Source organism: Anabrus simplex, chromosome 1, assembly GCF_040414725.1.
Source record: "Anabrus simplex isolate iqAnaSimp1 chromosome 1, ASM4041472v1, whole genome shotgun sequence".
Taxonomy (NCBI): domain Eukaryota; kingdom Metazoa; phylum Arthropoda; class Insecta; order Orthoptera; family Tettigoniidae; genus Anabrus; species Anabrus simplex.
The window spans coordinates 620,412,753-620,435,431 of record NC_090265.1 but is presented as its reverse complement, the minus strand read 5'-3'; the positions used below and the strand labels follow the sequence as shown (position 1 = coordinate 620,435,431).

At 38.7% G+C, this 22,679-nt stretch overlaps 1 protein-coding gene across 1 annotated transcript in view; it reads left to right on the top strand.

Moving 5' to 3' along the window:
- The first annotated feature begins 15,590 nt into the window (after positions 1-15,590).
- The window catches only part of LOC136871126 (keratin-associated protein 19-2), a 31,136-nt gene continuing 24,047 nt past the window's right edge, over positions 15,591-22,679 (top strand). Inside the window, exon 1 of the mRNA XM_067144961.2 lies at positions 15,591-15,657. Coding sequence (XP_067001062.2) covers positions 15,631-15,657 — 27 coding nt within the window. The 5' untranslated portion in view covers positions 15,591-15,630. The remainder of the gene's footprint in view (positions 15,658-22,679) is intronic.

The following is a 22,679-nucleotide window of genomic DNA, read 5'->3' as shown; positions in this document are numbered from 1 at the left end:
ACTTAAAATGATATATTTAAATGTGTACGTCATTATTGGCAGTTTAGCAATTCAATACGATAATCAAAAGGCTATGTTTATGAATCACAGGCTTGTTTACATTCAACCGATGCGTCGGCAATGTTGATTTTGTATTAAGGTCTGATACTATTGGAGATGGTCTTGGCGTTGGCATTACAGGGAGCGATATTAGCAAGTGACAGTCATTCAATATATTAGTGTACTGTATATTTATGTTGTTGTGTAGTAGAACGGTAGTAGACATCATATCTATTTATTCGTATTGCAATGGCTGATTTAATTAGTGAATTAGAATCTGGTGATTATTTATCGGGAGAACATGTTCATTATTAGTTCCCCGATATTACGTCCAGGAAATAAATTTTAGGCCAAGAAGTGCTTTCTCTCAGTGGAGCTCTGAGTTTCACTTAGCCGGTTATACTGTGCCGTTTTCCCGTGGTTCAAATTAAAAATACCAACTGAAACAGCGAGAATGGAGGCGCGAAGATTCGAGCGCGACGAAATTTCCTCAAACATGGCGCCGGACTTGAAAGGGCTTCTTCTTTGGTACAGTTATAACTGACGGCAATAATGTAAATAATACGGACAGGAAATTTTAACAGTAAGATTTGGACTATTAGACTATAATAGCAGTTTAATCGTGCGTATAGTAATCATTTAGTATTAATTTGAATATTTAGTACTTTTAATTAGCATATTATATTAGACGAAACCATTGAAAGTAAGTGATGAAGGCCAAGGAAAAGAAAAATATCTAAGTCGTGACAGTACGCTGCTGGTGTCACGTATGTCGAAATCTCTGAAAAAATTAGAAAAGGCGTATTTAGTACAGATTAATTTATTCTATTATTTTGCTGTGTTTAAAAGAGCAGAGGATCAATCTGTTGTTGTTGTTGTTGTTGTTGCTAAAAGGTAAAGCTTTCGGCGTTCAAACTCCAAGTTAGAACTGAATGGAATGATTGACGATAACTAATAGCAATATATCGTAGTTATATGAAAGTATAACTTACACAAGAATGTTTCAGGTTCATTATGGAGAAGATTATACACGATGGTCCGTAATCTGGTCTAAATTGATACCGGGCGAGTTTGCTGTGCGGTTAGGGGTGCGCGGCTGTGAGCTCGCATCCGGGAGATAGTGGGTTCGAACCCCGGCAGCCCTGAAGATGCTTTTCAGTAGTTTCCCGTTTTTACACCAGGCAAATGCTGGGGCTGTACCTTAATAAAGGTCACGGCCGCTTTCTTCCCATTCGGCCTTTCCTATACCATCGTCGCCATTAGACCTATCTGTGTCGGTGCGACGTAAAGCAAATAGCTAAATTGATATAATGTGCTTCTAAACGTAACGGTGAACCCCAAGTGCCGTATATCCCGTGACAGTGAAGAGGAAACATAAGACATGTGCGACCTGGATGCTGGCAACCAGTCAGTAACCTATTTTGTAATCATAATGGGAAATAACATTCTTCTTGTTTTATTTTTAGCTTTATGAAGATGTGAGACACATAAAACCTAAGTTGTTCTGAGGTAATCGAAGCGATGAAGAGAGCAAACACATAACGTTTTATTGCGAGTGATAATAAGAATTACAATATTTCGGTGTGTATTTACCCGAGTTTGGCTTTATAAATTAGCTATTTCGATTGGCGTACGTGTGATTATTCTGTGGTGGTATTTCGATCTTGGTAGTTTGAATAATATATAATGTCATGAGTTATTGGTGTACCGTGTGGTGATTTTCGTGTTCTGTGTGAATTACTTTACCTATTATTTATGTAGGCCTAATTTGGGATGTAGTAGTAACATGGGAGAAGTTGTTCGATACATTTCATGGTACGTGTTAGTCCAGGCAGATATTAAGCGATCGGAGCCTAGAACATGCCAGTCTATTATAATTCAAGTTATAATCAAGTATGTCATAACTGTGTCGTGTGTTTCTTGTTGAATTTTCTTCGGAATCTATATATATAAAATTGGATGTTGGTATGTTTGAAGTTAATAGACTCAAATACTACTGGAGCAATTTCGCTGAAATTTTCACAGTTTGTTCTTATTACATCTGAGAGGGATTATGAAGTGGTTTGAACGAAATCTGATTGGTAGTTCGGCACTAAGGGGTAAAAAATAAAATCGGGGAAGATGAGCAAACCGCAAGACAAATCCGATCAGCGGGTTGCCTACCCAACAGTATGGGAAGATTATGATGTGTTCCTTAAAACTTATTTCTGCTTTTATCTGGAAAAATTACTGTAGGGGCAAGAAATCCCTAACGCCCCTAAAGGAAGGGGTTGAAACTAAAAAATCCGAATATGACGATATTAGTGACGAATTCATAGTCTTTGGGGTAGCTGAGATGAACTGTGACACTATGAATGCCGTTTAAGTCAAAGTTCGTTCCCAGTCGGTATGGTGAACATATTGTGACTTACTGTTTGGGAAAGAAAAGTGTAGAGTAAGACACACATACGGACGGGATCGTACAACTGAATATGTTACAGACGTTAAAATTGGCATCTTCTTTAAAAACAAACACATTTTTTATTTTTGGAAAATCCATAAACTCTATTATCGTTATTAAATGTTCATAAAATTATTGAAAAGGGTAGGAAACACAATATGACTATGACAGGCGTATCAAGATGAGTTATCTGACCTGCTGTGGGGCAGTGCACGTGTCCACTAGTATATCATATAATTGGTAAGTTACATGCGAAGTGTTATACGTGTGGTTGTATTTGGCACATATATGTTTGTTCGTCTTCGTTTTAATGATGTACTGGACGAGGTAATGTGCTAATGAATACCGATATTGATGGAAACGACGATTATTCTTATGTTGGTAGCAACACTTTCTTCGAGATATATCAAATGTATAGATTATATTTGGACTTGAACTACGTGAAATTAGTAATGAAGTACAATATGTGAGATGTTCTTGAGTTTGTGACATATTTCAGTTTAAGCCTGAGTGTCTGATGTTCCTCATTCGAGTCCCTGTGTTACGTTATACGTATTTTGACGCGTACATACACCCTAACGCGAGGAGTTACCCCATACACCACGTTCATGTTCCACACAATAGAAGCCTTGAACACCTGTATTCCACAATTCTGGACGCGTTGAGTAACACGTTAACGCAACCGAGGTCATGAATTATCATTTGTAAGCCACCTCCAGCCCAACTGTAGGGTCATTTACTTGTTAATCACGTGTCTCTGCTGAAGATGGTACATTATTTAATTACTACCGCTATCGAAACAGACTTTCAACGTATTAGGTCGTGTTACGTACATGTAGTACGTGTTGAAGAGATGTTAAGTACAGAACAAAAATGGCCAGCCGGACACCAGTGGGATACGAACCCACAACCCAGGCCACCATAGCTCAATTGGTAGAGCAACCGACGCGAAATCGGGAGTAGATAGTAAGTCATATGTGCACCAATTTTGTGTGAGGTCTATGCTGGAAGAAACACACATACATCCGTAATTTTGGTCATTTTGAACATTTTGTTTTCCACCCCTTCTCATCTCCATGCCAATGGGGGCTGAACAACGACATTCGGAGTGTCATTATTCACCTCAGGAACTCCTAAAGCTATGGACTGTACATTAATATTTGTCGTTGTCTATTATTTCATGTTTCACCCTTTTTTCTGTGTTTCTTTTATAATTCATCCCCACCCCTTGGGATGCTAGGGGTATCTTACCCCTATAGCAATTTCTTCCAAGTTATTCAAATATATAACGTTTTAGCTCCGGAACATATCAAAATATGAAGGCAATTTCAATGACGGTGTAGACCTTCGTTTCGGGATAATTGGTGGCTAAACGGTACATCGTACCACAAAAGAGAAAGCACTATTGGTTTTCAATTTCGAGAGATCTACAACTTTAGACCTATGACATATTGTAGTATCTCGATCCCTTATACGTTAGATAGAGCTGCATTTCTCAATTTTGTGTTCATTTTGTACTTTTTTCACGGATATCTTATCGTTTGGCATACTTATAGGAAAGGTAGAATCATCAAATGCTGTACGCATATTAACACAACCAGTAGTCATATGTTAGCCAAATTTTATGATTCCAGCTGCTGCATAAGTATCCGAAAAATAAAGTAATGTGTGAAAACTCTACCCAAATTTCAGCCTATTTATTGTTTTTAACTCAATCTAATCCATCAATATAGGATATACGAGAAAATGTCATAGGACCAACCATGTAGAACAATAAACGGGGCGTCTGATGGCGGAATCCGTTTGTTGATATGATTGATCTACCTTTTAAAAGCAGTAAATCTCGAATAGAAGGTCTGCACTTATAAACGTGCCGATGCTTATCTATATAAATAAAGTTGTAGGGGTCCGCTGTTTGTAATTTCGTTTGTTTTGCCGATTTTCTATACATTTATCTGATTTACATAAACTCAAGGCCGTATCAGTGGTTTTTATCTTTCGTGTCTGTTTGTGCTTCTGTTCCACTATCTTGGCGAAATGGCTGGATAGATTTCGACCAAACTTCATGTAGAATATACTCATCCAGAGAAAGGTTTATATATGCATATGATCTAAAAATCACTGAACAGAATGGGGGTTTATAGGGAAACCACAACAGTTTTTTTTCTTTTTCTCTTATACTATTGATTTTCTGTAAAATCCGTGGACTAAATGTAAAACGTCCCTTTGTTATGTAGGCCCTACATAATTTCGCTTGGTTACTGCATACTCTTTCCTTTGAGGGAATACTGCATGCTGTTCAAATGTATTACTTCTAGGCACCGAAAAATGTCGAAATATGGAGGCAATTTCAGTGACGGTTCAGACCTTCGTTTCGTGGTAAATGTTTTCTAAACGGTAAGTTATTTCACCAAGCAGATTACACAATCGCTGCTCAATTTGGAGAGATCTTCAACTTTGGTCCCAAACCTTATTGTTTTATCTCGATTCTTCAGACTTGAGATAGCGCAGCATTTCTCGATTACAATAAAATCTCTCCAACCCGATTGCGACTGGCATTAGGAAAGGGGGGCTGTCATTATAAGGACAATTTTCCATGACTCTTGCGGATGGCAGCTGGCAAGTGAGCCTGCCGTTACCGAAAAACATGCCGAACTCTATTGTGAATGGCAGTAGAAAATGTGGCCTCCCATTATCATCTAAATTTCCCCAACGTGCACCTTACAGCGAAAACAACATATGGGGTCTTCCCCGTTTTGTTTCTCGGATAGCGCTATGAGGAGTGCAATAATATAACGTTACTCACTGCGTGTGCAGTAACTTACGTAGAACTCCGTATACAAGGTATAATACCTTAGCGAAGCGCGGGAACATACTATATAAAAAAATGGATGTGTGTGTGTGTGTGTAAAAGACGCATCTCCTCCTAAAACACTGGAGCTATTTCAACCAAATTTGTTGCACTTACGATTTACCACCTGGAGACGAGCACTGTGGGGGTAAGCCATCCCAAGCACCCCTAGGGGTGGGCGTCAGGGGGTTAGGTATAGCAATAATCGAAAATGGTGTCGATCCAATAGTTTTCGGGGTCGCTGATATGAACAGTGATAATGCCCGATTTTTTAAAGTCCGAAGTTCAGCCCCTTTTGGGTGGGGGAAAGGGCGGACTGAGAAATAAAAATAATTGGAAATAGTGTCGAATTCATAGTTTTCGGGGTCGCTGAGACAAAAGAAACACTCCGAAATTTTTAAAGTCCAAGTTCAGCCCCATTTTCGTTGGGGGTGCTGAGGTGGGAGTGAGATATAAAACTAATCGAAAATAGTGTCGAATCCACAATGTTCGGAGTCGTTGAGATGACTTCGGACTTTTTAAAGTCCAAGTTCAGCCCAAATGGTGAAACATAATATGACCAAAATGACCGAGATTATAGAGGTTTGTGTGTATTCTCCAGAATAGCTGTCAACTAAATTTGGTACAAATATTACTTACTATCTGTGAAAAATGTTGCTGGGGACAAGATACCCCTAGAACCCCCAGATGAGGGAGTGAAATATAATTATAACTAAACACGACCGATATTAGTGTCGAATCCATAGTTTTGAAGACTACTGGAGCGATCTCAACCAAACTTAGTACACGTATGATTTATTATCAGAAGAACAACCGCGTAGTGGTAAAGACACACCTAGCATCCTTAGCGCCAGGGAGTGAGGGGGTGGGATATAAATATAAAAATAATCGAAGATAGTGTTGAATACATAATTTTCGGGGTCTCTGAGATGATTAGTGACACTACGGATATTTTATAAGTCCAAATTCTGACCCTTTGGGGTGCGAGGATTAGGGGGTGTGCGATATAATTTTAGCTTCTTACTCATGTACATAGATCACTTTTATGGCCATACTTATATTTCCATTTACTTTATTACTTATTGTGTTCTCTTTTGCATTTGTTTTTTTTTTCAGTTTGTATCTTACTTTTTCATTATGACTTTGTCTCTCGTTATATATACGCTCCAAATTTTATTCTATTTTGTTTGTTGAACTCTGCTTTCTTTCTTCATAATATGTTGTCCAAGTCTGTAATTTTTAGCTTATCTTTGATTTTATGATAGAATAGTACATTTCTTTTATATATGTATTATCTGTAGATTAATTATGTGGTTAAGTGTAAGAGAGGGCCACGAGCCCTAACTTCGCCACTGCTAAAGTCAATAAATAAATAAATAAATAAATAAATAAATAAATAAATAAATAAATAAATAAATAAATAAATAAATAAATAAATAAATAAATAAATAAATAAATAAATAAATAAATAAATAAATAAATAAATAAATAAATAAATAAATAAATAAATAAATAAATAAATAAATAAATAAATAAATAAATAAATAAATAAATAAATAAATAAATAAATAAATAAATAAATAAATAAATAAATAAATAAATAAATAAATAAATAAATAAATAAATAAATAAATAAATAAATAAATAAATAAATAAATAAATAAATAAATAAATAAATAAATAAATAAATAAATAAATAAATAAATAAATAAATAAATAAATAAATAAATAAATAAATAAATAAATAAATAAATAAATAAATAAATAAATAAATAAATAAATAAATAAATAAATAAATAAATAAATAAATAAATAAATAAATAAATAAATAAATAAATAAATAAATAAATAAATAAATAAATAAATAAATAAATAAATAAATAAATAAATAAATAAATAAATAAATAAATAAATAAATAAATAAATAAATAAATAAATAAATAAATAAATAAATAAATAAATAAATAAATAAATAAATAAATAAATAAATAAATAAATAAATAAATAAATAAATAAATAAATAAATAAATAAATAAATAAATAAATAAATAAATAAATAAATAAATAAATAAAAGAATAATCGAAAATAATGTCGAATCCATAGTTTTCGGGGTCGCTGAAATGAACAGTGACACTCCGGGTTGTTTTGAAGTCCAAGTTAAGCCCCTTTGTGGTGGAGGTTAAGGGGGTAGTGAGAGACAAAAAAATAATCGATAATAGTGTCGAATCGATACTTTTCGCGGTGACTGAGGTGAAAAGTGTCACTCCGGAATTTTCATGTCCCCCTTTGTGGTAGAGGTGAGTGAGATATAAAAATAATAAAAAAAGAGTCGAATTCAAAGTCTTCAGGATCGCTGAAATGATTAGTAACTCTCTGGATGTTTAAAAAAAATCAAATTCTGGCCCCTTTGGGGTGGGAGCGAAGGGAGAGTGATATATAAAAATAATCGCAAATAGTGTCACATCCATAATTTTTGGGGTAGCTGAGATGAATAATGAAATTCCGGCGTTTTTAATAACATTACCAACATGGCCGAGATTATGGATGTGTCTGTATATTTTCCAGCGTAGCTGACAACTAAATTTGGTGCAAATATTACTTACTATGTGTGACAAGTGGTGTGGTGGCAAGACACCCATAGAAACCCTATGGCAAGGGGTGAAATATCAATAAGAAATGACCAATAATAGCACCGAATCCATTGTTTTTAGGACTACTGGGGCTATTTGAACCAAACTGGTACACTTATGTCTTGTTATCAGCAGACTAACCGCATGGCGGCAAGAAGACACACCAAGCATCTTTAGGGGTATGGATGGGGTTGGAATATAACGATAATCGAAAATAGTGGCGTATCTATAGTTTTCGTGGTCACTGAGATGAATAATAACACTCAGGAATGTTTAAAGTCCAAGTTCAGCCTCCTTTGGTTTGGGAACGGGGGGAGAGTGATGTATAAAAATAATCGAAAATAATTTCGAATCGGTAGTTTTTGGGGACGCTGATATAATTAGTTTCACTCCGAATTTTTTGTAAGTTCAAGTTAAGCCCCATTTGCGGTGAGAGTGAATGGGTATTGATACAAAAAAATAATCGAGAATAGTGTTCAATCCATAATAGTTTTTTGGGTCGCTGAGATGAACTGTGATAATCTGATTGTCGTTTAAGATAAAGTTCTGTTCCAACCGGCAGAATTGCGAAACGGATGAAGAAAAGAGAATGTTCAAAGTGACCGAGTTTAAGGACGTATGTGTATGTTATAGCATACATCTCAACCAAATTTGATACACATGTGACTTACTATATAGAAGGAATTGCTATAGGGGTAAAATACCCCTAGCCCCCCTCCCCCAGGGGCGGGGATGAATTATAGAAAACACAGAAAGACGGGTGAAGTATGAAAATAATAGACAACGACAAATATTATTATTTTTTTACAATTTGTTTTACGTCGCCTCGACACAGATAGATCTTGTGGTGACGATGAGATAGGAAAGGCCTAGGAGTGGGAAGGAAGCGACCGTGGCATTAATTAAGGTACAGCCCCAGCATTTGCCTAGTGTGAAAATGGGAAACCACGGAAAACCATCTTCAGGGCTGCCAACAGTAGGGTTCGAACCTACTATCTCCCGGATGCAAGCTCACAGCTGCGCGCCCCTAACCGCACGGCCAACTTGCCCGATAAATATGAATGTACAGTCCATAGTTTTCAGAGTCCCTGAGGTGAATGATGACACTCCGGATGTTGTTGTTCAGCCCCCCATTTGCATGGAGATGAGAAGGGGTGGAAAAGAAAATGTTCAAAAGATCGAAATTACGGATGTATGTGCATTTCTTCCAGCATAGCCCTCACAGAAATTTGGTGCACATATGACTTACTATCTAAAAAACATATTTTGGGGTATAAAATTCCCCTAGAACTCCTAAGGGAGGTGGTGAAATATAAAAATAAACAAAAATGACTAATTTATGTCGAATACATTGTTTTAGAGGTCGCTGAGTTGAACTGTGACACTCTGCGTGGTTGTCATACTTCAGCCGCAATCAGTATGGAGGTTGAGAAGGTGTGAGAATGAATGTAAAATTAACCAAGATTCCCATTTTCACACCAGGCAAATGCTGGGGATATACTTTAATTAAGGCCACGGCCGCTTCCTTCCCACTCCTAGCCCTTTCTTAGCACATCGTCGCCACAAGATCTATCTGTGTCGAGGCGACGTAAAACAAATTGTAATCTTGGTATGTTCCAGAATAGCTCTCAACGAAACTTGGTACACTTACTATCTGAAACATCACAGCCACGGCTGAGGTGAGGAGTGGGAGGGGATGACGTGTAAAAATAATGGAAAATAACCTATATTTATGTCGAATATATTGTTTATGTGTCACTGATATGAATTTTGACGCTCTGGACGCCGCTTAAGTCACGTTCTGGCTCCACTGAGACGAGGTACTGAGAGGGACTTAAAATTAAATAGTCCAGTATTACAGAAATTAGTGTTGAATCCACTCCTTTTGAGGTCACAAGACTGGTTGGTGACAGTTTCAATAACAGTTAAAATCGTGTTCATCATATCTATAGCGCTACGGGTAAATACATATAGTTATCACTTTGTTTTAAAAGGATCAAATACTTCCCAGTCAATTCGAGCTTCCACAAGGACAAAGTGTTACTCTAAAATTAAATAATATGAAACTTGAAGTCAAATAGATAATCTATTCTTGGAATAAAGCAGTTCTGTTATATCTGTACAGAAGGCAAACTTAGGCCTACTTCTTACGATGTGGGACATGAAAGGGGTGCAGAGGAGATAAGATAATTAAGAAATTATTCAACACGTATGTTCCATGTCTTAAAGCCTTTTATTTAAAAAAGAAAACACGTACAACGAAAACACACAGAAGCGGTAGACCGATAGTCCAATATTTTAGGTTACCTAAGTAGCTCCATGTAAAGTTGTAATGAGTGCGGAAGTTCTACAACTCATGCTCACTTACATCTGCCCATTTATTTTGTTTTGTGCTTCTTCCATTGCGGTTGGTTTCCACCAATATCAAACTAATTATTTCAAAGAGTTGCACCAAACCCGAGCATTACTTGTGGACAATGAGATCCGCAGGGAGGTCTCAGCACACAATGCACCTTAACGCCTCATGGCAGTACTAAATATCGAATAAATCCATTAGAGTTCAAGTAACCCAGAGTTTTTACTACATTACTAATGAATAAATTGTGAAAACACTTAGCCGTCTTCAACTTGTTTGCCATGCGTGCACTTGGACGAACCATTTGTCCTCATACAGTAAGCCAAATAATTTATATTTATTAGGATTTTCTTGGCGAGACCTAGCGTTTACAGTGAACTGTGTTTTCTGGTATAGTCCAAAGCAATTTTCTTACTTTCATTGCCCTGTCTCTGTATTATCCTTGGCTGTGACAATATGAAAGTGACTGAGGTATGAGTGATGATAGTAATGCTATTTCTTATGCAGCTAGTCCCTGCTATGAATGGTATAAAAATGTTGCTTGCTGCATGCATCTGAGTAGGCTTGGCAAACTTATATAGAATTGCAACTTCTGGCTCAGTGAAGAAAGCAACGGGAAACCATTTCACTCATCATTTCAATAGTGTGCCTCCTCTTTAATACCTAAGCCATCTATGACGGCTAGTGGTGGAGCTGTTGAGGATCGAACTATCCTTCGGGCTGAGGACTGACCATACATATGTTTAGGCCCTATTCTGAAAGTACGTTCGTTAATTATAATATTAAAACTTTTCTCAATTTTTGGGCTTTGTCACGGCCATAATGTACCAGATCAATGTTTTTGGAATAGATTTCTCCAGGAAAAATTGAAGAAGGAAGAAGGAAGGTACGAACTATGGACAAATGAAGGTATCGGCAAAAGGGGAAGAGCCGTGAAAGGTGACTTCGAATGGGAACGTTCGACAATGAAGAACCTCAATATAAATCCGCACTTTCTGAAGATTACAAGGGATCATGTTAAATGTTGTAAACCATGAAAAGCCAGTAATTCTTCAAAACTTTCCCCATGAAATTAAGCATTCACCCTGTTAACGTTGACACGTGTTATACAAGAGTCAAAATTATTAACAGAATCAAAACTGCAAATATTATAATTTCAGATTTTATGTAAACACTTGATGAAGTATGCGTTATTCGCGCGGATTTATGAGCTAAGATTAAAGCAGGTAACTTAAGGTGGCCCGCAAGTATGTGTGCAACTTACAACACGTTCTTATAGACAGTGTTTATGACTTTCTCATCAATAATTAGGTTATGCTCACTCGACAGTAGAATAATGAAGCAACTCGAAGGAGAAAGAAGGTACGAACCTTCGACAAATTAAGGTATCGGCAAAAGGAACGAGTCGTGAAAGGTGGGAGAACTAGGGCCTCCTTAGTCCTCGAATGCTAAATTAAATGTGAATTATAAACCCATTACATATGGATCCTAAACCTACACAATATTAATATTAAAATATAGAATGATAGAATAGGATGATGATGATGATGATGATGATAATAAAGTAGCTTAAGAAATAAACTACAGTCCAGAGCATTTCTCCAATATGGATGAGCACGCTTAGCACTCTCAACAATTCAACTTAGCGTCCAAAGGCTTTGTACAAAAAGACGCGCTCAATTCTTCAGCTGGCCTCTTCACAAATGAATGAGTTTTTACACAAATGATGAAGTATTTGGCTTCAAGTGACTTCTACTTTCACGCGAAATGATCAGCCTATTCGTTAGTGAAGGTCACCAACAACCATAAACAAAAGAAAGCTCATTTTTCTCGAAAACCATAGAGTTACGAAAAACATTCATTCGAAGCTTCTTGTAGATAATCTGATTCACGCCCACATAGCGCACTTCGTTTCTCGATAGAGCCAATCCTTAACCCTATATTTTAGTTGATGTAGTGCAAAAATTGCTCAAATTTGGGACATACCCCTGTAAAATCACCCACTAGTTGGAAATAAATTATATATCAGAATCAAAACTATGCCTTGAATGACACGGGATATCAAGCTATTAATATCCTTACCAGATTTGAGCTCAATCGGTCCTGTAATTTTTGAGCATATCTGGAACAAACAAACACCATCTCACTTTTGAAGTAAATTCTGTCGACGCGTTCAATCACTACTGTGATCTTTAAGTGCCGGAGATCAGTACAGCATAACACATTCTGAAATTCGACTCTTCAAGTTACTTTTTAATTTATAACCCCAATCTTTTAGTTAATTTCAACGAGCTCGATAGCTGCAGTCGCTTAATTGCGGCCAGTATCCAGTATTCGGGAGATAGTAGGTTCGAACCCCACTGTCGGCAGCCCTGAAAATGGTTTTCCGTAGTTTCCCATTTCACACCAGGCAAATGCTGGGGCTGTGCCTTAATTAAGGCCACGGCCGCTTCCGTCCCACTCCTAGACCTGTATTGTTCTATCGTCGCCATAATACCTATCTGTGTCGGTGCGACGTAAATCAACTAGCAAAGAAAAAAATTTCGGTGAAATAATTATTTTAATATCTCTACTAGTTCAGGAGTTATGACATAAGAGTTAGACATTGCATAAGCTATTTAAAGAGTTCTGCGGCACACACGACTCATTTTCTCAAAACTGTATTTTTCAAATTCTTAAGTGCACGTAGTTGAGCCCTCAAAACAAGAGGTTCATATGGGGAGAGGCTGCATCATCGCACTGAATTTATTACTGTAACATTTTTCTGAGGCTTTGAGTTACGTAGTGATATCGGAATAACTAATATGTATCACTCACAGTTTGCCAGAAACGGCCTGTGATCGACACAAACACGCGCCAGGCCAGTAATGGACACGCGAAATTAATAATAATAATAATAATAATAATAATAATAATAATAATAATAATAATAATAATAATAATAATAATAATAAACACCGACCTCGATAGCTGCAGTCGCTTAAGTGCGGCCAGTATCCAGTATTCGGGAGATAGTAGGTTCGAACCCCACTGTCAGCAGCCCTGAAGATGGTTTTCCGTGGTTTCCCATTTTCACACCTTAATTAAGGCCACGCCTGCTTCCTTCCTAGTCCTAGCCTTTTCCTGTCACATTGTTGCCGTAAGACCTATCTGTGTCGGTGCGACGTAAAGCAAGTTGTAAAAATAATAACAAACTGCCATCTAAGTTACGACTTGCCGGGCTGAGTGGCTCAGACGATTGAGGTGCTGGCCTTCTGATCCCAACTTGGCACGTTCGATCCTGGCTCAGTCCGGTGGTATTTGAAGGTGGGCATATACGTCAGCCTCGTGTCGGTAGTTTTACTGACACGTACAAGAATTCCAGCGGGACTAAATTTCGGCACCTCGGCGTCTCCGAAGACCGTTAAAAGTCGTTAGTGGGACGTAAAACAAATAACATTAATATTAAATTACGACTTAATCTCGTTGAATGTTACGTATTGTAGGAAGGTATGTTGGGTGAAGTCGATGAAATGTTCAACAAATATCTTTAAAGAGACGTGCTTGAAGTTACCACCTCTTTAAATTCCTACTTCTTACACGGAGGCTCCGTGTTCTGTTCTAGGCCACTCCGGCGATTTTATTTTTGGACTGAGGGTTGTAACGGGGTTCACTCCGCCCCCATGAGACCAATTTAGGTCCTGTTTGATCCGAGAGGCAGTGTACCTGGTCAATAAAGCCTAGCAATAAGGCTGAGGAGTCGTCACGTTGATTACGTGGCATCTCAATATCTGCAGGCCCTCAGGCTGGGCAGTAGTTGTATCGACACGTCAAGGCCCTAATCAGCTGTTACGCCACGCGTTTGGTTTTTTATTTATTATGGTTAGTATATGTATATCTGAGTCCAATTCCCTGGCTGGATGATCATCGTTGTGGTCTACATTTCAGAGGGTCTCGGGATCGATTCCCGGCCGGGATTTTAATCGAGTCTGATTAATTCTTCTGGCTCGGTGGGTGGGTGTTGGTTTTTTTCACAATACTCACCTCTTCATATTCAGACAACACACGACACTACCAACCAGCACAGAAACACGCAATAGTAAATACATCCCTCTAATTAGGGTCGGTGTCAAGAAGGGAATCGGTCGTAAAATAGGGTCAAAATTCACATGTGTGACACAGATCTCACCCGCTACCCCACTCGTGTGGAGAAAGCGGTAGAAGGAGACTTATGCATATCTGAAAGATGATTCAGTGAAAGTTCATTGTAGTATTACCACGCTAGAAAACACAGGCTTAGAAAGATACTTACTTTAACATTCTAGAGATTTCGGACTTAGAAAGATACTTTACCACGCTAGAAAACGCGGGCTTAGAAAGATACTTTACCACGCTAGAAAATGTGGGCTTAGAAATACTTCACCACGCTAAAAAACGCGGGCTTAGAAAGATACTTCACCGCAATAGAAAACGTGGGCTTAGAAAGATAGTTACTTTACCACGCTAGAAAACGGGGGCTTAAAAAGATACTTACTTTACCACGCTAGAAAACGGGGGCTTAGAACGATACTTACTTTACCACGCTAGAAAACGTGGGCTTAGAAAGATACTTTATCACGCTAGAAAACGGGGTCTTAGAAAGATACTTCCTTTACCACGCTAGAAAACGTGAGCTTAGAAAGATACTTACTTTACCGCGTTAGAAAACGGGGGCTTAGAAAGATACTTACTTTACCACGCTAGAAAACGGGGGCTTAGAAAGATACTTAATTTATCACGCTAGAAAACGTGGGCTTAGAAAGACTTACTTTACCACGCTAGAAAATGGGGGCTTAGAAAGATACAAAAAGTTAGCTGTCTGAAGAACAGAAAGAATCTCTCTGACGAACATTTTTGCTCTCAACTGAAGAGCAGGTCATTAGTTGAAGAGCACTTACCTGCAATTACACGAGTTCTGTCTACTGCTTTCCTCATTTTCTTGAATGTTCACCATGTCCTTCTACATGTTACTGTAATATTACTGTCACGTGAGTGACGCATAACTTTCTTTAACTTACACAAGACATGCCATACGCGCACCACTTAGCATGTTCGGTCCACAAAAGCGTCGGTACTGTTCTGCTCTAAATAGATGTGAAAGTCGAAATAATTAAAGCATATTTCCGTCAAGGTTGTCATTCATGTCAATACACGGTTTGTTTGAGCTGCCTACTCTTTTGATTTATGCATGTTTCTCGAGAGGAAATAGTATATAAGTTACTGGGCTTCAGGATCTCAGGACACTATTGACCGAACGAAGAATAGGACTCCTGCAACGCTGAGCCTTACACTACGATGAACATGAAGAATGGACAGATATATGTGAGTGATAATGATTTCAGTTGACTACTAGCTACACTACTCGTGGTTCACGATTCATTGATTTTTTGATATTTCCATGCCAGCAATGTTCGCCTTTGATGGCAAAAAAAAAAAAAAAATCTTCCCTAATTTCTCCACGAAAAGACTTTATGCGGAAATAATGTTTGTTTTGTAAAGATATTACAGAGAACTGATATTTGCCGAGACAACTGGAGGTTCGTCACAAATGTGATAATCACAATTATCTCGGTTATAATTCCTCGTTCGTTAACAGAGCAAAATTCGGGCATTATATTTTTCGATGAAGTTCATATAATGGAGAATGTTCATATTTTCCTTTGTGGCCCTCTCAGCATTGCTCCGCCATTGTATACTAGCTCAATTCTGCAATAAGATACCAAATTTTGAGATATTACGTTAAACAGTTTTTCCGTGATCTCGAATCAATCAATCAATCAATCAATCAATCAATCAATCAATCAATCAATCAATCAATCAATCAATCAATCAATCAATAGCCGAGCTGACATACAAAAATTCAACTAAACCAATTTTCGAGTTATACCAAATTTGGAATGCAGCAAAAACGAAGCTCTGCTGCTAGTGGCTTTACGTCGCACCGACACAGATAGGTCTTATGGCGATTATGGGATAGGAAAGGCCTAGGAGTTGGAAGGAAGTGGCCGTGGTCTTAATTAAGGTACAGCCCCAGCATTTGCCCGGTGTGAAAATGGGAAACCAGGGAAAACCATCTTCAGGGCTGCCGCCAGTGGGATTCGAACCCACTATTTCCCGGATGCAAGCTCACAGGCGCGCGTTCCTAACCGCACGGCCAACTCGCCCGGTTAAGCGAAGCTTGAGGAAGAAATTAGAAATGTACAGACAAAATTAGTATTGTATTTATATAGATTTGCTGCCCCGTAGTGTACGGTTTTCGTGCCTGTCTCTTAACTTAAAGCTCCGGGTTCGACTTTTTGCCAGTCAAGGTGTTATAATTCTCGACTGAGGGTTGGAACGAGAGTTCATTCAGCTTCATGAGGGTAACTGAAGAGCTGCTGATATGAAAGGCAGAGAATCAGGTCAGGAAAGCAAAATGATATGGTTGAGGATATAACGCTGACCACTTGTCACTCCAATATCTGCAGGCAACCTGACAAATCGAAATACAAGAAAGACTCTACGTGCCACAGAGTAGAATAAAGAGCTTATATTAGAAATTTTGTGCAATTTACGCAGGGAAATTCCACAATCGTCCGACTCCTCAGCTTAAACCTTCTGTTCAGAAGATCCAGGCTGTATTTCAGGTCGGGGTGGGGATTTTAATCACGTCGAATTAATGCCTTTGGCTCGGGGACTGGGTGTATATGATAATCGTAATACACTCTTCTTCAAAGACACTCAACCTCCAGATCGGTAGCTACCTGGTTATCATGCTTGCTTTGGGCCCAAGAGGTCCCGGGTTCATTTCCTGACTGCGTCGGTAACTTTAACTTGCCCTTTAAACTTTCCTCCGGCTTGGGGGCTAGGTGTTTGTGACGTATTCAACTGATTCATCCTAGGTAGGGTCACTACATGGTAAAGTAAACTCGTGTCCTCATCCCGAGGTGGTGCAATGGAGGTGAGCTGCATGTACCATTTCAGCCACATACTGTAACAGCCCTCCTGCCAGTTTTAAATGTCAGGCAGTACCGGAAATCGAACTCGGGCCCCCGAGGACGGCAGCTAATAACACTAACCGTTACGCAACGGAGGCGGACACTACATAGTGTCAACTCGAAAGACCTTCATCAAGCTATTCCTGAGGCAGTACATCATTGATTGTTTATACACGGAACACATGACGCTATCAATCAGCACAGGTACGCACAATAGTGATTGGCCTACATTTCCTCTCATAAATTTGTGTCGGGAAGGGCTTGCAATCGGAAAACAGGGCAAAGTCCGAATGTGGTACACATTTCACACCCGTCAACCCCTCAGGTTGTAGGAAATGTGGCAGAACATGATGGAATATCTATTCCAAATTCTGAGTACGGAATGAAAATCTATAATCACCGAACAAATTGAAGTATTTCCTCTCAAAGCGCTGAATATGAAATATTGCAAAGGTCTATTATAACTATAACATTATGATAGCTTTAATTCTAGCTGTATTACAACGGATAGTATATCGATATTAATAGTCGTAATATCCGAGAGTGTGCAATACTATAACAATATATTAAAGTGACAGTTCATGGAATTGCGCTATATTGGTGTAGTTAATCTGTCAGTGGTCGCGTAGGAGAGGAGCTCACATGTGTTCAGTTCTAATTCGCGCGTGATGTAATTGCAGAGCTGCAGGATTTAATTCAGTAGCAAATACAGGAAAATACTCACAAAGAACAAATGGAAGCCTCATATACAGTAAGGTTTATTGAGTGCCAGTTGACAAATACGCAGGATTAAATTACGGTACGTCGTATCAATACTGACATTGAACTGTGCAAGTCTACAATCAGCTTTCGATACAGTTTATTAACTCGGTGAAGAAGAGAAGGAGTCAGCTTAGAAATACACCAGAGTAAATTGGGATTAAATTGTTGTTCGATTAAACCAGAGATGGCGAACCTTTTCTAGCTAGTGTGCCACTTAGTCCGGTTTATTATTCTCAACTGCTTATTGTGCCACTTGTTAGTTTCCTTTAAGGAATGGCTACAACACCCATCCCCCCTTCCGACTTCATTTCTTAATTCCCAATTATGTTTCATAATATGTTATTTATTTATTTATTTAATTGATATATATCTTGTAAATACATTTAATTGCATGTTTCGTGGTCATATTTTTCAAATACATCAAAAAATACATTTTGAATTATGTAAATTTTGAGAATACCTAACATTATTTGTAATAAATTGTATACATAATAAGCTCCCATTGTAGCACACTTCGTCGTTATATATTATTAGATATAACAATCAAAAATACTAATATTGCCAACGGACTTTAAGTGAAATATCGTTCTCACATTTAGTATGAAACTTGTTGCTGAATGTTAGTAGCCATGTCATTTATGTTAGGTTCATAACTTGTTGTCTTCAATACCACATAAGAATCACTTAGATCTGAACAAAGACTATTGACTTCAAAACGTTCATTGTAGAAAATAAATGTTCGTAGGCATACGATGGCCCAAACAAAGTAAGTAATGCTGTAGCAAGTTTCTTCATTGCCAGGAACTTTTGTGGGAGGCTGTCCCACTGATCATGTATTAAGTTTTCTAGCTTCTGAAGAGAGTATTCATCATCAACAGCGCACTCGATTTTTACCCATGCTTCACCAAGTTGTACGGATTTTTTCACCCATGAAATCCTTTCTTGACATTCAATCAACTCCATTTCTAAATGGTCAGTAACGAAATTGACCTTAATGTCACTAATTTGTGCAATATGAGGTTTTTCAATAAAGTGCAATGATTTCTTAAAATGGCGAAATTGGGAAAATCTCTTGGAAATTATTTGTCTTCAAATGAGTGAGACGTTCACATACTCCTTACAAATACTGTCTGTGTCTTCAAAAGTTAATTGATCTGTTAAATTTGACATCAGTTCAAGTTGTACAAGGTCTTCGTTTCAATATCCCTGACGAATTCTTCACGTTTTCTCTGGAATTATTTTATGATCTTAAACAATCTATCTGCAGTATATCCCTTTCCATGCATTTCCATATTCATATCATTGTATACTGCTGTAAAATCACGGAGAAACTTTGAATCGCACAGCCAATTAAGGTCCGTGAGTTCTGGGAATTCTTCGTGCTTTTCTATCGTGAAGAAGCAGTTTTCGTCCAAGAGCTCGACAAGCCTCTGGAGTACTTGCCCAAGACTTAGCCAGTGAACATTATTGTACATTACAAGTACGCCATAGTGATATTCCACTTCGTGTAACATTTCCATGAACTGGCGATTATTTAGAGGACGTACAGGTATGAAGGTCACAAATTTAGTTACCCCCGAGAGTCAAAAGACAAAGACAAAGACACCTCCGTAGAGGCCATGAAGGCCCTGGGAGGAGTGGAAGGTAAAGGCTTCCACCATTGTAAACCGCAGCACGTGATGGGGTAGAGTGGTTAGCTCTACGCCCGACCGCCTTTGCCCCCAGGAATTAACCTGGTACGCATTTTTGGTGTAGGCTGAGTGAATCTCAGGGCCATATGCACCTCCGGAAGTGGAAATCTCCTTTCTTAAATTTTACGACTTCCTGACGGGGATTCGAACCCACGTCCTTCCGGGCGAACCGAGCACGCCGTTACTGCCTCGGCCAGGCAGCCCCTACCACCGAGAGTACTCTTGAAGATTACTTCATAAGATCTTTCGCGCATAGAGCTTCCTGGTACATGGGCGCCCATATGACAGTTTTTAGAGGGGGTGCCTGACCTGGGGGTGTGTAGTATTTTAAACATTTTGGAAGATGAATGGTGACTTGTATTCCACAGTAGAATAACACCCACGTTATCCCCTGCCTGTTAATGGCGTGCGGTACTACCGCTTCTCCGTAATCATCATCATCATCTGTTTACCCTCCAGGTTCGGCTTTTCCCTCGGACTCGGCGAGGGATCCCACCTCTACCGCCTCAAGGGCAGTGTCCTGGAGCTTCAGACTCTTGGTCGGGGGATACAACTGCGGAGTATGACCAGTACCTCGCCCAGGCGGCCTCACCTGCTATGCTGAACAGGGGACTTGTGGGGGGATGGGAAGATTGGAAGGGATAGGCAAGGAAGAGGGAAGGAAGCGGCCGTGGCCTTAAGTTAGGTACCATCCCGGCATTCGCCTGGAGGAGAAGTGGGAAACCACGGAAAACCAGGATGGCTGAGGTGGGAATCGAACCCACCTCTACTCAGTTGACCTCCCGAGGCTGAGTGGACCCCGTTCCAGCCCTCATACCACTTTTCAAATTTCGTGGCAGAGCCGGGAATCGAACCCGGGCCTCCGGGGGTGGCAGCTAATCACACTAACCACTACACCACAGAGGCGGACGCTTCTCCGTAATACCGACTTTTAAATCATTTTCTTAAAAGAAAAACACCTGACTACGTTAGATTTTTGCCTTTCCCTGAGAGCTAGAGGGGGGCCGTGGAACTGTAAGATAGGGTGTTTTGCTTTTTCTTTAAGTAAGACATTTCACACACCCATTATGAATACCTACCATACTTGAGGGAGCATTAGTTGTCACAGATACAATATTCTGTAAATCAAACCCCAATTTTAATACAAGTCCTTGCTTCACTTCGTTCATTATATATCTGTTGTCGTAGTTCGTAAGGTCAGCAATGGAACTAACTCCTCCGTCATGACATTTACACAAGGAAATCTGACAAAAACAGCTACCCTTTCTTGTAAGGTCACATCCGTGCTTTCATCAAGACATACTGAATTCATCCTAATCAGCTTTCAATTGCTGCGAAACGCCTTCACTCGTTCTTATTATTGCAATATGTCCGATTCCCGGCCGGGTCGGGGATTTTAATCTTCATTGGTTAATTCTATTGTCCCGGCAACTGGGTGTTTGTGTTGTCCCCAACTTCCCTGCAACTCACACACAACACATAACACTATCCTCCACCACAATAACACGCAGTTACCTACACATGGCAGATGCCTTCCACCCTCATCAGAGGGTCTGCCTTACAAGGGCTGCACTCGGTTAGAAATAGCCCCACGAATTTTTTTTTAAAAACCTCTGAATTTCCTCTTCCACTGTACTTGAAGAATCCGGTCACTACCTTTCAGTTTCTGTTTTTTTCGGGAGCGAAAACATGTTTGTGAGGTTTGTATTCAAACGACATTCAATAAACAGTCACACTCAAAGAATTATTACGCGCTACTGCCTATCATACACAAGTCAAACTTCACTCACTCACCGACTGACTGACTGACTGACTGACGGCCAGATTATCTATATCTACTTCTTATACGTGAAATACTATGACTATACGATACACGAAATATGTATAGTCTGTAGTAAAGGACGTATATAAAATCTTTAATACGTTCATGTTGCGTGCCACCGAAAAAGTGTTCGCGTGTCACCTAGTGACACGCGTGGCATAGGTTCGGCATCCCTGCCTTAGACAGTAGGCCTATAGCATACTAAGATTGGAACGTCTAAGCCAACAGTCTCATGAATTTTGGTGTGTAATATCCTGTCACATGGAGGTAACTCTGTTACTGATTATATCTATAATACATTTGCAGGATGGTCGGAAACAACGTGAACCGGATATATGAGCGTTAGAGGGTTGGTCATACTGATAAATAACTGGAAAAAATAATTCGTTACCACGAGTCGTTGTCATTCTATCAGCTGCTGAACTTAGCCAATCAGATCTCAACAACAAAACAGAGAAATCGGAAAGCTATATTTTCTTCACAGCTATATTGTCCTTTTATTTGGACAGGGTTGCATTGCATTATTCCTAACTAAGCGTTCTAATTTAATCCACACATCAACTGTTTAGTATAAAATACCACTAGTGCAGTACAGGTGATTAGCATACGTCATTTACTTCATTTTAAAATATTAAGGCTTAATGATTATCAATCACGTCATTTAGCTTTTGGAATGGTTGGCTTATTATAGTACGCTAAATATCGTGGTAAATATACAACTAAAATAAACTACTTGTGTACATAAAATTGTAGATATCGCTGCAGATATCGATGGACTATTTGAATTACGAAGCTCACCAATTCTCTTTACGCAGAGGGACTCGTTATTACAGGAGGTAATCCCTGTATTATTCGAAAGCCATTACGGATTAAATATGACACACAATTAATAAAGCATTATAGATGAAGTGCAATGTAATTATTCTTCCAATTTTAAGAGATATAATATCTAGTAACCATTAAAACATCCCACTACATTTACACATGAATCACATTACTGTTTGAAGATATCAACTATTTATTACTATATGTCAGCTGAATTCTTGGCTTGCTGAATGCACAGGAGAAATTCGATAATGCCATGGTAACTGC